General features: G+C 41.3%; 2 protein-coding genes across 2 annotated transcripts in view; one reads left to right on the top strand and one right to left on the bottom strand.

The window, feature by feature from the left end:
• Positions 1 to 13,713, bottom strand: part of ednrab (endothelin receptor type Ab) — a 30,146-nt gene that overhangs the window by 16,238 nt on the left and 195 nt on the right. Inside the window, exons 1-5 of the mRNA XM_067445396.1 lie at positions 13,676 to 13,713; positions 9,368 to 9,857; positions 8,208 to 8,335; positions 6,005 to 6,203; positions 3,921 to 4,073 (exon numbers count right to left, since the gene is read on the bottom strand). The exon at positions 13,676 to 13,713 is cut by the window's right edge and continues 195 nt beyond it. Of these exons, the coding sequence (XP_067301497.1) occupies positions 3,921 to 4,073; positions 6,005 to 6,203; positions 8,208 to 8,335; positions 9,368 to 9,811 (924 nt within the window). The 5' untranslated portion in view covers positions 9,812 to 9,857; positions 13,676 to 13,713. The remainder of the gene's footprint in view (positions 1 to 3,920; positions 4,074 to 6,004; positions 6,204 to 8,207; positions 8,336 to 9,367; positions 9,858 to 13,675) is intronic.
• The window catches only part of calcrl2 (calcitonin receptor-like 2), an 80,082-nt gene continuing 72,452 nt past the window's right edge, over positions 6,084 to 13,713 (top strand). Inside the window, exon 1 of the mRNA XM_067445390.1 lies at positions 6,084 to 6,219. The gene's annotated coding sequence lies outside the window, so the exon portion shown is untranslated. The remainder of the gene's footprint in view (positions 6,220 to 13,713) is intronic.

The raw sequence follows: 13,713 nt of genomic DNA, 5'->3' as shown, positions 1-13,713 counted from the left end.
ATTTTAATTAATTAAATATGACACAGGATCGTTTACTAAAGTTGCACACCTATCAACAATATTTTAATTAATTAAATATGACACAGGATCGTTTACTAAAGTTGCGCCCCTATCAACAATATTTTAATTAATTAAATATGACGCACAGGATCGTTTACTAAAGTTGCGCCCCTATCGACAATATTTTAATTAATTAAATATGACGCACAGGATCGTTTACTAAAGTTGCGCCCCTATCGACAATATTTTAATTAATTAAATATGACGCACAGGATCGTTTACTAAAGTTGCACACCTATCAACAATATTTTAATTAATTAAATATGACACAGGATCGTTTACTAAAGTTGCACCCCTATCGACAATATTTTAATTAATTAAATACGACGCACAGGATCGTTTACTAAAGTTGCGCCCCTATCGACAATATTTTAATTAATTAAATACGACGCACAGGATCGTTTACTAAAGTTGCGCCCCTATCGACAATATTTTAATTATTTAAATATGACGCACAGGATCGTTTACTAAAGTTGCGCCCCTATCGACAATATTTTAATTAATTAAATACGACGCAGAGGAGCGTTTACTAAAGTTGCACACCTATCGACAACATTTTAATTAATTAAATACGACCCACAGGAGCGTTTACTAAAGTTGCGCCCCTATCGACAATATTTTAATTATTTAAATATGACGCACAGGATCGTTTACTAAAGTTGCGCCCCTATCGACAATATTTTAATTAATTAAATACGACGCAGAGGAGCCTTTACTAAAGTTGCGCCCCTATCGACAACATTTTAATTAATTAAATACGACCCACAGGAGCGTTTACTAAAGTTGCGCCCCTATCGACAATATTTTAATTATTTAAATATGACGCACAGGATCGTTTACTAAAGTTGCGCCCCTATCGACAATATTTTAATTAATTAAATACGACGCAGAGGAGCGTTTACTAAAGTTGCACCCCTATCGGCAATATTTTAATTAATTAAATATGACGCAGAGGAGCGTTTACTAAAGTTGCACCCCTATCGTCAATATTTTAATTAATTAAATATGACGCAGAGGAGTGTTTACTAAAGTTGCACCCCTATCGTCAATATTTTAATTAATTAAATACGACCCACAGGAGTGTTTACTAAAGTTGCGCCCCTATCGACAATATTTTAATTATTTAAATATGACGCACAGGATCGTTTACTAAAGTTGCGCCCCTATCGACAATATTTTAATTAATTAAATACGACGCAGAGGATCGTTTACTAAAGTTGCACACCTATCGACAACATTTTAATTAATTATTTACGACCCACAGGATCGTTTACTAAAGTTGCGCCCCTATCGACAATATTTTAATTAATTAAATATGACGCAGAGGAGCGTTTACTAAAGTTGCACACCTATCGACAACATTTTAATTAATTAAATACGACCCACAGGAGCGTTTACTAAAGTTGCGCCCCTATCGACAATATTTTAATTATTTAAATATGACGCACAGGATCGTTTACTAAAGTTGCGCCCCTATCGACAATATTTTAATTAATTAAATACGACTCACAGGATCGTTTACTAAAGTTGCGCCCCTATCGACAATGTTTTAATTATTTAAATACGACCCACAGGAGCGTTTACTAAAGTTGTGCCCCTATCGACAATATTTTAATTATTTTAATATGACGCACAGGATCGTTTACTAAAGTTGCGCCCCTATCAACAATATTTTAATTAATTAAATACGACCCACAGGAGCGTTTACTAAAGTTGTGCCCCTATCGACAATGTTTTAATTATTTAAATATGACGCACAGGATCGTTTACTAAAGTTGCGCCCCTATCAACAATATTTTAATTAATTAAATACGACGCAGAGGAGCGTTTACTAAAGTTGCACCCCTATCGTCAATATTTTAATTAATTAAATATGACGCAGAGGAGCGTTTACTAAAGTTGCACCCCTATCGTCAATATTTTAATTAATTAAATACGACTCACAGGAGCGTTTACTAAAGTTGCACCCCTATCGACAATATTTTAATTAATTAAATACGACTCACAGGAGCGTTTACTAAAATATTTTTGCTAAAGGGAAATATGACAAATGGTGGTAAAAAGTCCACACATTGCATTAAAATGAACACGCATTTTGATTGGTAATGACAGTCATACGCCATTTCATGATGTCAGACGTAACACGACACTGTCATTATTTTTACGCCAGCTAGAGGGCGCATGACTTTAAAACGTAAATATAGGTCGTAATAAAGTGCTTGAAAAACGACCTATAGAGTCGTATTTTTTTGGAGGACAGGTTGCTTTAAAGGCATCTAGCGCTCGGAAAGCGTTCCACCCCTAGGGGCTGCCATTGCTAACCAAGCCATCACCTGCTGTTAGCATCCCATTGACTCCCATTCATTTTTGAGTCACTTTGACAGTGAATAACTTTACATCTGAGGCGTTTAAAGACTCCATTTGTCCATTGTTTATTTCTAAAGAAACACGACAATGCATAAAAGGCTCCGTTACCTTGTATCTTACACTATCGCCCCGCAGAAGCTGTTTTTGTAAAAATAGGCTAACGATTGCGTCATAACCAACGCGACTCTGTCGCACAGTTGAGAAATTACCGTATAGACCTGAGGAGACGCTCGCAGGCAATCTTTTACTGTCTATTACCCCTTTTCCACCAGAATGCACCGAGTGCTAGTTCAGAGCCCGTGCTAGTGTCAGTTCTAAGTTGGTTCGACTTAAGAGCCTTTATGAACCGGTTTGGCTTTCCACATGTAAGAGAGCCACTGCAGAGCTAGGTCTTACGTCACTGTATACGTCTCATCTTTCTCGCTAGCGTTTTAGCAATGCTAGCGAGGCAGCGGGAAATACAAACACACCAGGCTTGTTCGAGATGCATCGGCGCTGCGCAGACCGATCCGTGTATGATATCAAAATACCGCGTGAGCGATTCAAAAGCATAAGGAGTCGTTGGCGCTCGCTCTACTTTGATGTCATACGCAATCAGTCTGCACAGCACGCGCCGATGCATCTCGAACAAGCCTTCCCTCAGTGGCTCATGGCTTTATGATCCTACATCAGCATTAAAACGCCGCAAATCCAACGCATTCGTGCAGCTCTCCATGATTTGTATAGACGGAGATTACAATCCAGCAGCTGTTAGCTTGATTAGCTGCTATTGAAAAAATGGCGGTCACAGGTTTGTGTTCATCTTGTTGATCACGGTAACACCGCCCCCAGCCGGTGACGCAAGCGGTTCTTACTTCTAGCCCAGTAATGTTTTGGTGTTACTTAAGAACCACTTTTCCTGGCTCGGAGCTGGTGCTTTGGCTGTGGAAACACAAAGAACCGATTTGAAACTAAGCTCTGGCTCCGATTTAGCACCAGCACTGCCTTGGTGGAAAAGGGGTAAATGAGACAGTCGGGGGGAAGTGGAGACATAAAGTCTGATAAAGTCAAGAGAGAAGAAAGGGGAGAAGCCCATAGTGAGCCAAAAGCAACGGGAGAAAATATCTAAACAACATGATTCAGATTTCACTTTCCACAACTACTAGAAGACCTACAGCTGTCCGACACGTTGTTCACGTCACATCTACGTCGTCAAGCTCAGTCTGAGCCGGCGCAGTTCGCTCAGCCATCAGGAAGTGAGTGCTTCTAACTGACATCACTTAACGCCGTAGAAGTCAATGGGATAGCTCCGTCCATTTCTTTTACTGTCTATGTTTAAAGGACACTTCCGGGCAATTAACAGATGGTTAGCGAGTAGATTGTTCTCTGGGATGAGTTTTCATGAAAATCGAATGTAAAGAGAACGATCTACTCGGTAACCATCTGTTAATTACGCCTAGGGGCATTTCTCACCGGAGTTGTCCTTTAAGGTCATGCGGTCTCGTGTTCTTCACCTGTTTGAGGTGTTCGCTGAGGGAGAACTTCAGGCTGCCCTTCCTGTTGCTCAGCATCTCACAGGTCATGAGTGTGTAGAAGACGGCCGTACACACCAACGGCACACAGAAGTAAAAGCCAAACAGCCACCAGACCTTCACGTCCCTGTAGAACTACACACACACACACACACACACACACACACACACAAACACACAAATCACACAAACAAACACGCACATATAACACACACACATATATAACACGCAAACACACACATATAACACATACACACATACACATAACACGCAAACACACACATATGACACCCACACATATAGCACGCACACACATAAAACACATAACACAAACATTTAATTACTTGTTTTGATTAGTCAGTTTTATTATAAATTATTTATATTTCCATTTATATTTATAAATCCAGTGTTCGGCATTTTTGCGTACGTGAGTTTTTGTTGTAGATGTCTAAAAAAAAAAAAATGTAGATAGATAGATAGATAGATAGATAGATAGATAGATAGATAGATAGATAGATAGATAGATAGATAGATAGATAGATAGATAGATAGATAGATAGATAGATAGATAGATAGATAGATAATGTGTACTTATAGTGACATAATACATTGTTTATATAGCCTAATAGTAATGTATAATTATTAAATAATAAGCAAACAATTTTTAAACAGAAAAAAATATACTTTATAAATATTTGTATTTACTATTATTAAAAATATACATATACATTTTAAAATAAATTACTATTTATTAAAAAATGTTATAAATATATAACGTGTAATTATATTTATATAATAAATGTAGGCCATTTATGTAATTTTATATATATATATATATATATATATATATATATATATATATATATATATATATATATATATATATATATATATATATATATATATAGTATATGTTTATAAATATTTTTATGAGTTATTTTTTGTATTATTTATATCTTTTAACATCATCTTAATATCTTTTTAATATTTACATTTATGTAATGTATTTTTAATATCTTGTTATTTTAGAATTATTGGTTATTTGAAAATGGTGTCAGAAAACTTAACTTACTATAAATTTAAACAAAATATTACTTTGGAGATTAGTTTGAACAAACTCTGGGCTCAAGAAGGTGGATTGGTTTTTAGGGGTTTATCACCATGGTAACTGAGGCTACACAGCTAACCTGAGCAGGTTTTATTCTGGGATAGAGACATAGACTGTAAAAAAAATAGAGATAGAGATCGCAAACCCAAACTGGACCAATCAGCAGAGGCCTGTTGCATGAAGCAAGCTGAACAAACTCTGAGTTTCAGAGCAGGTTTAGAGCTGACAAATCCAGATAAATCCAGCCTGGTTTAGATCAAGTTTAATCGAACCGTTCCTCAAAGCTCGGTATAAACTTTCTCTGTCGACTCAGGTTTAATCCAGAGTTAGCGATCAACTCTGAAGCGCCTGAAAGTGTGACACGTGCGGGAAAAACAGCCAATCACAGCGTCCGTTTGATTCACTTCTCTTCTGAGGATTGAGATCGTTTCAAAAACTATCATGAAATGAAATTAATTAATAAATTATTTATTATATGAATTATAATCACTTCGAATTCTTATACAATGTTCGTATAAATATTATATTTATTGACAAGTAGTCAAATATTAATATAAATATAAAACATGCGTTCATAATTATTTTAAACAACGTGTTTTAATTTGAGCTCTTTTTGATAATTATTATATTTCTTTGATTCACATCATGCATTGATATAGTCAGATCATCTTTCAGCTGCCAAAAACAGAAGAGAAGTGAATCAAACGGACGCTGTGATTGGCTGTTTGCCGCACGTGTCACACTTTCAGGGTGCACGCGCATGAGAGTTGATCGCTAACTCTGGATTAAACCTGAGTTGACAGAAAAAGTTTATACCGAGCTTTGAGAAACGGTTGAACTTGATCTAAACCAGGTTGGATTTGTCAACTCTAAACCTGCAATGTGTGTGTGTGTGTGTGTGTGTGTGTGTGTGTGTGTGTGTGTGTGTGTGTGTGTGTGTGTGTGTGTGTGTGTGTACCGTCATGAACGGCGTCTCGGGCTTCAGCATGCAGGTGCGGATGGTGATGTTGTTGTATTCGAAGCTGACCATCTTGAAGCCGATGGCCTCCGGGACCGCCAGCAGCAGCGCCAGCAGCCACACACACACGATCTCCAGCGCCGTGGACACCGGGATCCCCACACCCTGCACACGGCTCCAGGACGCCACTGCGCGGTACCTGCAACACACACACGGTAAAGAGTATATTACACACGGTAAAGAGTGTGTGTGTACTTGTTTATATACATTGTGGAGCCCAAATGTCCCCACAAGGATAGGAAAAACTGAGATTAATAGCCAGCGATCCCCACTTTTTAAAAGGCTTATAAATCACACAGGATGAGTTTTTTTTTTTTTGAGAAAGTAAAATGCAGAATGTTTCCTGTTGTAGGTAGGTTTAGGGACTGTGTGTGTGTGTGTGTGTGTGTGTGTGATGGGTATGTTTAGGGGCTGTGTGTGTGTGATGGGTAGGCTTAGGGGCAGTGTGTGTGTGATGGGTAGGTTTAGGGGCAGTAGTGTGTGTGTGATGGGTAGGTTTAGGGGCAGTGTGTGTGTGATGGGTAGGTTTAGGGGCAGTGTGTGTGTGATGGGTAGGCTTAGAGGCAGTGGCAGTATGTGTGTGATGGGTAGGCTTAGGGGCAGTGTGTGTGTGATGGGTAGGCTTAGGGGCAGGGGCAGTGTGTGTGTGTGATGGGTAGGCTTAGGGGCAGGGGCAGTGTGTGTGTGATGGGTAGGCTTAGGGGCAGGGGCAGTGTGTGTGTGATGGGTAGGCTTAGGGGCAGGGGCAGTGTGTGTGTGATGGGTAGGCTTAGGGGCAGTGGCAGTGTGTGTGTGATGGGTAGGTTTAGGGGTAGGGGCAGTGTGTGTGTGTGTGATGGGTAGGCTTAGGGGCAGGGGCAGTGTGTGTGTGATGGGTAAGCTTAGGGGCAGTGTGTGTGTGTGTGTGTGTGTGTGATGGGTAGGTTTAGGGTAAGGGGCAGTGTGTGTGTGTGATGGGTAGGTTTAGGGGTAGGGGCAGTGTGTGTGTGTGATGGGTAGGTTTAGGGGTAGGGGCAGTGTGTGTGTGTGTGATGGGTAGGCTTAGGGGTAGGGGCAGTGTGTGTGTGTGTGTGTGTGATGGGTAGGTTTAGGGGTAGGGGCAGTGTGTGTGTGTGATGGGTAGGCTTAGGGGCAGGGGCAGTGTGTGTGTGATGGGTAAGCTTAGGGGCAGTGTGTGTGTGTGTGTGTGTGTGTGTGTGTGTGTGTGTGTGTGTGTGTGTGTGTGTGTGTGTGTGTGTGTGTGTGATGGGTAGGTTTAGGGGTAGGGGCAGTGTGTGTGTGTGATGGGTAGGTTTAGGGGTAGAGGCAGTGTGTGTGTGTGTGATGGGTAGGTTTAGGGGTAGGGGCATTGTGTGTGTGTGTGTGTGTGTGTGTGTGTGATGGGTAGGTTTAGGGGTAGGGGCAGTGTGTGTGTGTGTGTGTGTGTGTGATGGGTAGGTTTAGGGGCTGGGGCATTGTGTGTGTGTGTGTGTGTGTGTGTGATGGGTAGGTTTAGGGGTAGGGGCATTGTGTGTGTGTGTGTGTGTGTGTGTGTGTGTGTGTGTGTGTGTGTGTGTGTGTGTGTGTGATGGGTAGGTTTAGGGGTAGGGGCAGTGTGTGTGTGTGATGGGTAGGTTTAGGGGTAGAGGCAGTGTGTGTGTGTGTGATGGGTAGGTTTAGGGGTAGGGGCAGTGTGTGTGTGTGATGGGTAGGTTTAGGGGTAGAGGCAGTGTGTGTGTGTGTGATGGGTAGGTTTAGGGGTAGGGGCATTGTGTGTGTGTGTGTGTGTGTGTGATGGGTAGGTTTAGGGGTAGGGGCAGTGTGTGTGTGTGTGTGTGTGTGATGGGTAGGTTTAGGGGTAGGGGCATTGTGTGTGTGTGTGTGTGTGTGATGGGTAGGTTTAGGGGTAGGGGCATTGTGTGTGTGTGTGTGTGTGAGTGATGGGTAGGTTTAGGGGTAGGGGCATTGTGTGTGTGTGTGTGTGTGTGATGGGTAGGTTTAGGGGTAGGGGCAGTGTGTGTGTGTGTGTGTGTGATGGGTAGGTTTAGGGGCTGGGGCAATGTAGGGGATATAAAATATGGTTTGTACAGTATAAAAACCATTACGCCTATGGAAAGTCCCCACAATTCACAAAAACAAATGTGTGTGTGTGTGTGTGTTATACCTGTCCACACTGAGCGCGCACAGATTGAGGACGGTGATTCCGACTGAGGCTTTCTGCAGGAACGGCATGAGTTTGCAGAGGAACAGGCCGAACTCGCTGTCGTCAAAAGGCCAGCGCATCGCCAGCAGCTGAGGAACAAACTGTTACAACTCTGGACAAACTGTACTGGGTATTTAAAGACAAGAGACCTTTATCTGTGTGTGTGTGTGTGTGTGTGTGTGTCTGTGTGTGTGTGATGAGTGTCGCTCTGATAACTGTCTCAAAATAAGTCTGCCTGGCCTTCTTCTGCTCACGTTTATCCAGATCAGAACTAACTAGAACTAAGACTATGTTTTACAATATATTTTAAAAAGTATTAAATAAATATATACACACCGATCAGGCATAACATTATGACCGGTGAAGTGAATAGCACTGATGATCTCTTCATCACGGCTCCTGTTAGTGGGTGGGATATATTAGGCAGCAAGTGAACATTTTGTCCTCAGAGTTGATGTGTGTGAAGCAGGAGAAATGGGCAAGCGTAAGGATTTGAGCGAGTTTGACAAGGGCCAGATTGTGACGGCTAGACGACTGGGTCAGAGCATCTCCAAAACTGCAGCTCTTGTGGGCTGTTCCCGGTCTGCAGTGGTCAGTATCTATCAAAAGTGCTCCAAGAGGACCAGTGGAGAACCGGCCACAGGGTCATGGGCGGCCAAGGCTCATTGATGCACGTGGGGAGCGAAGGCTGGCCCGTGGGGTCCGATCAAACAGACGAGCTACTGGAGCTCAAACTGCTCCACAAGTTAATGCTGGTTCTGATAGAAAGCTGTCAGAATACACAGAGCAGCTCAGTTTGTTGCGTATGGAGCAGTCAGGGTGACCTCTGACCCCTGACCCCGCCTAAAGCACCAACAGTGGCACGTGAGCATCAGAACTGGACCACGGAGCAATGGAAGAAGGTGGCCTGGTCTGAGGAATCACGTTTTCTTTCATATCACGTGGACGGCCGGGTGTGTGGGTGTGTGTGTGTGTGTGGCTTACCTGGGGAACACATGGCCCCAGGATGCACTATGGGAAGAAGGCGGCCTAGTCTGAGGTTGACAGGTTTCGTCCTGTTTTACGGGTGTTAGTAAATGTGTGTGTGTGTGTGTGTGTGTGTGTGTGTGTGTGTGTGTTACCTTGTAGACATTGATGGGTATGTCTATGGCGATGTAAATGAGGTCCCCGAGGGCCAGGCTGGCGATCAGAGCGTTCGGGCCGTTCCTCATGGTCTTGTTGAGGTAGATGATCCTCAAAAGTGTGGCATTTCCCACCATCCCGACCGCGAAAATCAGGCAGGACAGGACCGTGTTGACGTATTTAAACAAGCCCTCGATGTACGTCCTCCTCAGACAGGCCGGGGGCGGAGCCAATGGACGCGCCCGCACCGACCCGTTCCCCAAAAGACCCGCCCTGGGGTCAGGGGTCACGCGGTTTGACCCCGGGGTGACATGGACGACCGCCGGGGCATCAGAGAGCTGGAAGCTGTTGGATGAGTTTGATTGACAGGTTCCACGCCCAATCAGCAGGCAGGATACGGCCGTCATTAGCAGCGTGACCCGGAGGATTTTCGGGGGGCACATAGTGGATCAATGACTCTTTTTGTCAACAGATTCGTGGTCCGTGTCTCTACGGGACAGAAACAAAGACAAACTGTTCTGGGACAAGACATTAAACCAGGATCAGTGCTAAAACAGGAGACTAAATCCAGAAATTGCTCGTAAATTTAAAAAAATTACTTCAAAGGAATAGCCGTGACACTGAAGTTTGGACATTTTACTATTTCTCGGTGTAACCCGACAGTGGAAGTCTTATAATGTGTGTGTGTGTGTGTGTGTGTGTGTGTGTGTGTGTGTGTGTGTTCCTTGTTTGGCAATACTTGTGAGGGCACAAATGTCCTCACTTATATAGTAAAATATGAAAACAACTCACTAGTGTGACTAGTGACAGAAATCTATTGTTCTGCAGATGTTTCTGGGATGGGTTTTGTGTGTGTGTGTGTGTGTGTGTGTGTGTGTGTGATGGGTAGGTTTAGGGATTGGGGTTGGGTTAGGGGATGGAAAGTACCATTAACCTGATATAAAATAAATGGAAGTCTATGTAATGTCCTCAGTAATATAGTGAAACAAATGCGTGTGCGTGTGTGGACAAGCCGCTTTAAGTGCACACAGTTGGTCTCTTGAAATTGTCCCCGCTACACACAGACACACGTATCGAATGCAACTCAATGAAAAGCCACACACACACACACACACACACACTCACTCACACACTGGTCTCGAATGCAACTTAATGAAAAGCCACACACACACACACGTCTCGAATGCAACTTAATGAAAAGCCAAACAAACACACACACACACACGCGTCTTGAATGCATCTTAATGAAAAGCCACACACAGAGACACACACACACACACACACAAGTTTCGAATGCAACTTAATGAAAAGACACACACACACACACGTTTGTTTTTGTGACACATGGGGACATTCCATAGGCGTAATGGTTTTTATACTGTACAAACCGTATTTTCTATCTCTTTACACTGCCCCTAAACCTACCCATCACACGCACACACACACACACAAACACTGCCCCTAAACCTACCCATCACACACACACACACACACACACGCACACACACACAGCCCCTACCCCTAAACCTACCCATCACACAAACACACACACACACACACACACACAGCCCCTACCCCTAAACCTACCCATCACACACACACACACACACACACTGCCCCTAAACCTACCCATCACACACACACACACACACACACACACACACACAGCCCCTACCCCTAAACCTACCCATCACACACACACACACACACACACAGCCCCAACTGCTAAACTTACCCATCACACACACACACACACACACACACACACAGCCTCTACCGCTGAACCTACCCATCACACACACACACACACACACACACACACACACACACACACACACACACACACACACACACACACAGCCCCAACTGCTAAACTTACCCATCACACACACACACACACACACACACACACACACACACACACACAGCCTCTACCGCTGAACTGACCCATCACACACACACACACACACACACACACACACACACACACACAGCCCCTAAGCCTACCCATCACACACACACACACACACACACACACACTGCCCCTAAACCTACCCATCACAGGAAACATTCTGCATTTTTACTTTCTCAAAAAAACTCCTCCTGTGTGATTTATAAGCCTTTTGAAAAGTGGGGACATGGGTAATGTCCTCATATTTCACCCTCTCCTGTAATACCTGTGTCATACCCATGGCATTATACACATTTGTGTCCTGATAACATGCCCACACACACACACACACACACACACACACGTCCCCTTTGAGCCGGTGTAAACAGCAGATCGAGTTATTAACGGAGAGTAATGCCACATTATTCACAGACGCTCATAGTGATTTGTTTCTATTCTTATATTGATATAATATCTGTATCTTATATTAAATTATCTCTGTTTCAGCTTGAGAAAGTGAGTGTTTGTGCTGCCTTACATTCTCAGTTCAGTCTCAAATATCCAAAGTGTCCAAAAATTCACATTTTGAGTTGACTAAACTTAACATGTCACGGCAGTGCAAACACTCACTCAAAACTATTTTTTTTCACAATATTTTTTTTGTTGTTAATATTTTGCATACAATTTTTTGTCTGTTTTCACTTTAATTATTGATAAAGTTTTAGTAATTTTGTTGTATTATTTGTCATTTTTATTGGTCTAAATATGACTATAGTTTTATTTTTGTATATTTATTAGTTTCATTATTATAGTTTGTTCATATTTTGCATTAGATTTTCTTTGTTTTCGCATTAATTATTGGTAAAGTTTGAGTAATTTTGTTGTATTTTTGTTGTTTTTCACTTAGTAAGTTTGTGCTGCCTTAATTTTAAGTTTAGTCTCCTCAAATATTCAAGGTGTCGTAGTAAAACTTCACATTTTAAGTTGACTAAACTAAAAACGCACAAACATTTTTAAGTGGAAGCAACACATTTATTTTTACATATGCAAATATAGTTTTATTATTATAGCTAATGTTCATATTTTGCATTAGATTTTCTTTGTTTTCACTTTAATTACTGATAAAGTTTTATTAATTTTATTGTATTTTTGTCATTTTATTGGTCTATATAGTTTTATTTTTGTATATTGATTAGTTTTGTTCTTATATGTTTTGTTGATATTTTCATTCGGATGTATTTTATGATTTTCACTTGAATTTTAGCTAAAGTTTTAGTCATTTTTATTGTTTTTTAAGGCCTATAGTGTTTGTTTGTCATTTAATTGTATTTTTTGACATGTTGATTGTTTAGTTGTTTTTAAATGTTGATATAGTTTTTATAAATTCATTAGTTTAAGGTTTTCGTTCATATTTTGTATTAGATTTTCTTTCTGTTTTCACTTTAATTATTGGTACAGTTTTAGTCATTTTGTTGTATTTGTAATTTTAGTAGTTTTTGTTGTTTTTAAAATGTCAATCTAGTTTTATATTTAAGTTATTTTGTACTAAACGAGCCACTGATACGCAGGACTATTAGAGTAGATTCAGTAGATTTTCTCTTTACTTAAAATTATTAAGTAAAAATGTAGTCTCTTCTTAAATATGCTTATAATTTTACTTATGTATTAGTTTATTTTAACTTAAACTAATTGAAAATGAGCAAAAAAATTAATATTATTAATTAGTTAGTGCAGTTAACACTTATTTTCCTTCAACTGGATGTTTTTTGGTTTAGTCACTCAATCTGAAGCTCTGAGTAGGTTTTTAAAGGCTAGTACAAGCCAGAAACACAAGCATGATGTTGTGAACGTGCAGTGACGCGCGCTCACACACACACACACACACACACACACACAGTTTGCTTTTGTGACATATGGGGACATTCCATAGGCGTAATGGTTTTTATACTGTACAAACCGTATTTTATATCTCCTAACACTGCCCCTAAACCTAAACCTAAACCTACTCATCACACACACACACACACACACACACACACACACACACACACACACACTGCCCCTAAGCTTACCCATCACACACACACACACACACACACACACACACACACACACACACACACACACACACACACACACACACACACACACACACACTGCCCCTAAACCTACCCATCACACACACACACACACACACTGCCCCTAAACCTACCCATCACAGGAAACATTCTGCATTTTTACTTTCTCATAAAAACTCCTCCTGTGTGATTTATAAGCCTTTTGTAAAGTGGGGCCATGGGTAATGTCCTCATATTTCACCCTCTCCTGTAATACCTGTGTCATACCCATGGCATTATACACATTTGTGTCCTCATACGTCACAAAAACATACACACACACACACACACACACTGACCTTCGCTGATAATCTCTGTGTCTGTGTCTCCTCATGGA

The sequence above is a fragment of the Pseudorasbora parva genome, chromosome 6, assembly GCF_024679245.1.
Source record: "Pseudorasbora parva isolate DD20220531a chromosome 6, ASM2467924v1, whole genome shotgun sequence".
NCBI lineage: Eukaryota > Metazoa > Chordata > Actinopteri > Cypriniformes > Gobionidae > Pseudorasbora > Pseudorasbora parva.
The sequence above is the reverse complement of the archived record's forward strand: the minus strand, read 5'-3'. Positions and strand labels throughout refer to the sequence as shown.